At 44.1% G+C, this 7056-nt stretch overlaps 1 protein-coding gene across 10 annotated transcripts in view; it reads right to left on the bottom strand.

Annotated features, from left to right (window-relative positions):
• The window catches only part of PDE8A (phosphodiesterase 8A), a 141503-nt gene that overhangs the window by 77006 nt on the left and 57441 nt on the right, over nt 1–7056 (bottom strand). Inside the window, exon 1 of one of the 10 annotated variants that reach the window (XM_046899150.1) lies at nt 5370–6927. The exons of 8 other annotated variants lie outside the window; for them this stretch is intronic. Coding sequence is in view for 1 of the 2 variants with exons in the window: in XM_046899149.1 (XP_046755105.1) it covers nt 5375–5398 (24 nt within the window). In the remaining variant the exon portion in view is untranslated. Of the gene's footprint in view, nt 1–5369; nt 6928–7056 lie in introns of those variants that run through there. One more of the 10 variants, XM_046899149.1, reaches the window with a different exon arrangement.

Below are 7056 nucleotides of genomic sequence, written 5' to 3'. Positions count from 1 at the left end.
CCAAATGCTGCATGTTGAGGCTGGAGAGATCAAAGCAGCTCCTCCACCCTTCCATTGGTCACTCAGCACAATGCCAGCACTGGCTTCTTGACAAACTTCAGAATGACGGCGAAATATAGGTAAAATCTGGCACACTGCACTGAAACGCACGCCCTCTCCAATGCAGAGCACCCTCTAACATCACAACCCTCACAACACATGGAAGTCCCCGAGCACGGCCAGGGATGGAGGGCTCAGTGCTGGGCCCCGCTCCGTGCCCTGCTGCACAGACAGGCCCACAGGCCCTTGGGAACAGACTCCACATGTACTTAGATACCCCTTAAATACCCCCCCTTACACAGAGCACACACAGCCCCAGCAGCTAAATGAGCACGGAGCAAAGCACTTTTGGTTTGTACAAAAAGTGAGTTTCAAACCTAAGACAAAGAGCAGTCAGGGAACAGAGGGAGCCATGGTTCAAGTTCTTGGTCTACCACAGCGTGTGTGACCCGGCCAAGCTGTTTACCCCCATGTGCCAGAGCAGCAGCTCTGTGGGTGGCGCTGACAAGAAATACATTAGAGGCTGTGAGGTATTTGGATACAGGAATACCCGAGAGCTCCAGAACTGGTGTATCTGTACATACAGAAACCACTCTGACACAATAACTCAGGGAGCAGTGAGCAAGAAAGCGATACCTGCATTAATCCTGACAGCAAACACTAATGCAAGCGTAAGCGAAGGAAAGTATTAGGGGACACAAGAGCTGCAATGATTTCCTTCAGCTAATCACAAGGTCCAAGAACTGAAGGCATTTCGCTGCCAATGTAAGCTTTGCATTTCTGTGAGGGCTTCCAGCTGCCCGCAGGACCAGCAGCTGGTGAGTAACCTCTGCGCCTTGCACCACAGCTACAGCAGGGACTGCTGTTGTGGCAGTGTGTGCTGCGGTGCTAATGCAAAGGATATTTTCCTTGATATCTGCATCTTTGCTCTTCAGCCAAAGGAACATGATGTTAAATTCTGTGCAAATATAGCACAAACCACAGTGCTTTGTGCGTGTTCTTGAACTGTTTCAAGAAGCCCTAGAGATATCACACATTATCCCATGATTCAAAGCTTTAACCTTGAGAGAAAATACACAAAACAGCTTCAGAGTTTTTCCAACTCGATACAGCATTGTAAATACTATAACAGTTATTTGATAAACACAATAGAAAGGCCTTTAAAGTGAATACATCCCGTTTGCCATGTTTATAGTAAATTACTCAGTAAAAACTGTTTTAAAATGCAAAGCACCATTAACCGAGCCAATGTTTTTACTGTATCTGTGTTGTCTCACACTGTTTGCTTTAAGAGGAATTCAGCCACATCTCCATTTTAAGAAGCACGTTATTACTTCTACTTACTAAAAAAGTGACTCATATTTTATACATATAAGTAAACTTGTTCTAGATCATCTTTGAGGTACATAAAGAACTTTTCAAATTAAATACATTTGTCCCAAGTACCTAAAATACATCTAAGAGCTGACTGATACAGTGGCAGGCCTCCAGTAACACAAAGGAAGGGGATGTATTTCAAAGTCCTCCCACTGTGTTCACGCAACCTGCACAGGAAGATATGAATTTATGTGATGTAGGAAACAATCCATAGAAGTTAACCTCTTACTGTAGTTTAGATGGCATGCAGCAGAAGATCAGATTTAGTGACACAGCTTCCAGTGTCAAACTGTACTGCAATACCTCGAGACACCTCGCAGTAGAGTACTGGAATAGCTTCAGTCATAGTAAATCATTTTCATGAAGTCTTCAAAAATTAGAATGGTCAAATAAGATCCCTCTTTTTATTTCACTTTCTGATGCACTCTAATTGGGCAGAAAACACATCTGATTCTTCAGGAATATTAAGGAATTTAAATTTTTGACAATTTTCATTTCATCATCGTTCCCTCTGGGTAGAACCACCAAGGCACCAAATTCTTCCTGCCTCACTCTGCAAATTAACCTTCTGAAGAATTACAGAAGCTGCAGCAAAGACACGACCATCACACTTTCCAGAAAGAAAAAAGAAGAGAGAAGAAAATGAACACATTGGTGGTGTGACATCAGCACTGCCATCCTCCTCCCACTGCACTGAATTCCATGGGATTGCTGACATGGAAAGATGTGTTCGTAAAATATTTTTAGACCTCTCTTATTCTTGTTAAACACTGAAAATTAAGCTAGTTTAAAGCTCTTCTGCTGGGATATCTGGTAGCCAAAATATGCTAACGTGACAGTAACTTAGAAGCAATTCTTACACCTGCATCGCACACCCCGGTGTGCTGAGCTACATCCAGCCCGCAGCAGAAGCAAACATTCATCCTGTGTAGGTCTGCCCCAGATAAGAGATCCTGCTCCATGAGATACATACCCCTCCTTGGCAAGGAAGAACAGCTGCCTACCATTTTTTTTCTCCTGCAGCACCAATCTCCCACAGCAGTTACATTCCAGCAGCAGAAGGGAACTGCCAACAAGCATGTCAGCACGCTGCCGAGTTCCAGACAGAGGTTTGCTGGTGCTAACCTCGGCCACGGAAATTCCTCCACAGGAAAGAACATCACCATGGGTCTCACCTCAGTCAAAACTAAACGGCCTAAACATTTCTCTCTTCCTTCGCTTTCCACATGAACGCACCGCTATCGGGCAACTTCCTCCATAACCTGGGAAAGAAGAATGTTTGCCTAAAGTATCTGGGAGGTACGCTGACATTACCTGCATGGCAAATGCCTGAAAGAAACGGGTGGTGCTGGTCAGCCTTGCCAGAGAGAAGGGCCCCAGTAATGCAGCAGGAGCAAGAACACCTTCAGCTCAACGTGCTGTGGTTGAAGCCTGCATAAATACCCGACATTTCAGAGCAACCCAGACACTGCAGAACCACTACTATATTCATTTCCTCCTAAAGTATTAATAATTTACGAGTTTTTTTTTTTTTTTTTTTTTTTTTTAAAGTGGCACTGGAGCTGCATCATTGCATGCCAAGCAAATGCTAGGTATTCATACAGCTCCTTGTTTTCCTCTGTCTCTGAGCTCAATCCTGTGTTCCAGCCCCACCGCCTTCTGTAAATCCCTGAAGAAAGCTAGTCGGAATGAAATCCAAGATTTTATTAAGCTACAGAAGAAAATAAATTATGCTGAAGCTTATGTGAATATTTAGAAACCTTTCCAAACACAAGGATAAATGTGCAGCTCTCGTGATGAGATACAGGAAAAAACAGTTCCATTAAAGGGCCACTTATGCACACAAAGAACATCAAGAAAGGGATGGGGAAAAGAAAAGAGTGGAGGGGAACACAATGTGGGGGCCCTACACACTGCCTTGCCAGTCCACCAAGGACAGAATGGAGCTATCCTGCAGAGAGCACCTTTGGCACAAATGGGAAGGCTTCTCTCTCTCGGCTCCAAGCTATCTCCTTCTGGGTTGCACAGCTGACCCAACCTCCAGGCCCAAATCACAACCAGATGCAGAGCTGCTTTCTCAGCCTGCACACAAGCTTCGCCACCTCTGTTGCTCTGAGCAACCCTGGAGTGTTTAAAAAAAATCCTGCTGGAAGGATAAATTCATCACCTCAATGATCATCTAAACAACTCTCTCACATGAAGCTACAAAGAAAAGAGCGAAGGATCATTTTGCACCTCAGGCTGTAATACAAAAGGTAGGAGGGAAAGCACAGTGAAAGGAAACGGAGTAAAACAATGTGTGTAGTGTGAAGGGCATGCCAGAGGGACAAGTTACATCTTTAACAGACAAAGTTACGTGGCAGCGCTGCAGGGCAGCACGCAATGAGCGCTGCACAGCAGCTGCAGGGTTTTCTCTTGCCAGGGATGCTCACCTGGTCCCTGACACCGTGGTCACCCACACAGGACTGCAGGCAGCAGAGGAACTGCAATTGTAATTATGATTCACCTGCAGCACTCCATTGTTTTTTTTAACCCTGTCAGGGCCACAGCTGTCCATCTCCTGCCCCCAAGCCATGAGCAGCCCCAGCCCGACCCTGGGCTCCCCCTCTCATCCTGGGAGGCATCGCAACCCCTGTGATCAGAGCTGTGAGACCTGCAGGCTGGCCTCTTAGCCCTGGTGTTCCCCCACCACTGCTTTAGAAAGAATCCTAATCTTACTGGTGATCAGATGGCAACGTGGACAGAAAGCGGCTCTCACAGCCCACTGTGCAAACAGTCACAGCCCTCCAAATGGCACCAGGAGCCGCGCGCACCCCGTGCTCTGCTCACTGCCAACTCCTGCTGACATCTGGTGTGTGCGAGGCTGGGAGCCCTGCACAAAGCTTCTCAGTGCAGACAATGGTTAAAAGCCTCAGCAGCGGAGGAGAGATTCCTCCAAACAAATTCTTTCCTGTTGTGAGATTATTTTTTTTTTTCTTAGCAAACATCAGAACTATCTCATCTGCAAATACATGTACGAGTCTCCAGAGGAAAGCTTGAACTTATCCTTAAATTACTGAAAGTTTATTATTATTTTCTCATGGAAAAAGTCACGGATATCTTCTAATCCCACATGTTCCCATCTTCTAAAGTTGAATGCATCTTGACCCAGAGAAAAGCTTAGGAAACCGCTAAAATAGGAGGTAAAAGACTGTTCTGAGGATGTTCTTTCCTTCCAGACTTTAATGTTATGACTCACAACGGGGTGCTGGGGGGCCCCCAAGAGAAATAAGAAATCAATATGTTCAACTGATAAACTTCTTAGAGCAGTAATGGGATGCTCATGTGCTTTGTTCAGTGACACAACTTCTTTGCATCAGAGCTGCCCCCTCTCAAAATCTTGGTTGTCTGGGAGGCTGATCATCACAGCACCTTTGTGTTTTGGAATCAAAATACCTCCACAATTTTAGGGGATGGAAAAGTGCAAAGGGAGAAGTTTGAAGGCTAGCAGCCTGGCAAAAAAAAAAAAAAAAAAATAAAGCATGATTTCTGTCTGTTCTGTAAAGTGTCTTCTGTATTTTCTTAGGGTCTTATCCAAAAGCCATTAAAACCATCGGGCATCCTTCCAGGCCCAGTCTTTACACACCGTATACAGTTTTATCATTAACTTCATTACTTCTTCTAACATTTGTGAGCAAACTATCTGTGAGCAAACTATTTGTGAGAGGGTCTGATGTGTAAAATAGACCCACAAGAGTTTTGCCAGGAAACTTCCAAGTTTTCTCCTGACTTCTACACAGCATCCAATGCTCTGGTTGGGAAAGCTATGAAAGATTTCTGTTTTCTGTATTTTAAAACAACTTGAGAGAGAAATCACACACACACACACACACAGACTGATAAAATTACAGTTAATTACTAAATTTGATCACATCAAGCATATTCTGTACTGCAGTGCCAAACGGTTTGTTCACCTTACCATAAAGCTGTTCACGAATCCCATCAGCTGCACAGGTACCCTACAGCAGAAGGTGCTACAAGCCACTTCATGAACCAAGTCCTTCCAGGGAGCAGACAAAGACACACAAGAACAAAGGCTCTTGTACTGCTCTTGCCCAAAGACCTCCTCCTCTTGGATCAAGTCATTGACCCAGGTACAAGCTTGACTGTCACACTACAAGAAATAACTCCATCCTGTCCACTGATGTTCAGAAAATGCATGTTTGAATTGCTTTGGAAACGCACAGCAGACCCATGTAAGGTGAGGTTGTTTATTTTTCTTTTTATCTCTGTTGGTAGAGCCTACAGAAGAGCCGAATACTGGGTATCACCAAATATGTCCAGGTTCAAGAGCAGTTCTAGGAGTACAGAGACAAACATCATTACTGCAGCTGGCCTGGGTTCGCTGTTGTTAGAGGGAAGTCTAGCTAGGAGCTTGGAATTAGCACCAGAGGTTATGGGTACTATGTAGGTGAGATCTTATCTCAGCAGTATTACATCTTGTGGAAAATATGTAAATATATCAGGTTACCTGTGCATACAAAAACATTTCACAATTACACTAGATATTTAGACAGTTGATGCCTCATATAACAAACACAAGCTCTTAAAACTGCATGAAACAAGACTGCTTTTTTTGCCAAATTAGCTGGTAAACTAACTCAACAAGCCTTATCTTGCTCTTATCAGCCCACCTGTCTCTGCTCCTTTAATCTAAGACTTAAAAGAGGAAATGAGTACTTAACTGATAGTGCTTCTTCAAAGGAAATATTTGCTTCAGTTACCTTGCATTTTTAATGAGATTGTTTAGTCACAGCTTGGCATCAGTTCATAGTAAGCACCCTGTCAAAGCTTTCAGGTTTTCAAAGCACATGAAGTAGTTTGAACCAGCAACAGTGGAACTGTTCCTGGTTGGCATTTAATTAGGGAGATGTTTACCACCGTTCCATGGTCAGAGCAGGCAGAATTAGCAGGAGAAAGCTATTCCTCCGATTCCAATCCCTATGCAGCTTTTCAAGGCCTGCTTATAGAAAATTTTCTGCAATTCACACAGAGCTGAGGGATGAAATGCACAACCAGCTCCAAAATATGCAGGTTTAAAGTGAGGGCTGGGGCTGCTGAAGTGCTGTCAGGAGACAGATGACCCCTAATTTAGTATTATGTCACTCCACTGAAAACAATAATACCGCATCTCCATGGCCGGCTGGCCTCTTTTGTTGAAAGGGAGGATAAAAGATGTTATATTTTTATTGGCTCTTTGTTTTCTAATAGGCCATTGATAAAATACTCTACATTGTATGGCTCTGACTCAGCACACAGCATACGCATTTTCAACAGACAGAGCTTCCATCATGCACAAACACCCTGAGAACACAACGACATGAAACAAAAGTTCGGCTCCCAGCACCACCTCAAACCCACCCACAGCACATAAGGTAAGGCAGTGACCTGAAGGGACAAAAGCTCCATCAGCAGCTTGAAAGGGAACACTTCCCAATAGAGTATATTTTCATCTTTTTTTGTTCTTCCCCCATCTCCATTCTGTTCTCTTTTTCACTCTCAAAACAGTGAAAATGTTCAGGACAACACCAAAGCCGTTAATAAAAACTGAAGGAAAAAAAAGGAGTGCCTAATTTGACAAAGCCAAGCCCAGCTCTGCTG

The sequence above is a fragment of the Gallus gallus genome, chromosome 10, assembly GCF_016699485.2.
Source record: "Gallus gallus isolate bGalGal1 chromosome 10, bGalGal1.mat.broiler.GRCg7b, whole genome shotgun sequence".
NCBI lineage: Eukaryota > Metazoa > Chordata > Aves > Galliformes > Phasianidae > Gallus > Gallus gallus.
The sequence above is the reverse complement of the archived record's forward strand: the minus strand, read 5'-3'. Positions and strand labels throughout refer to the sequence as shown.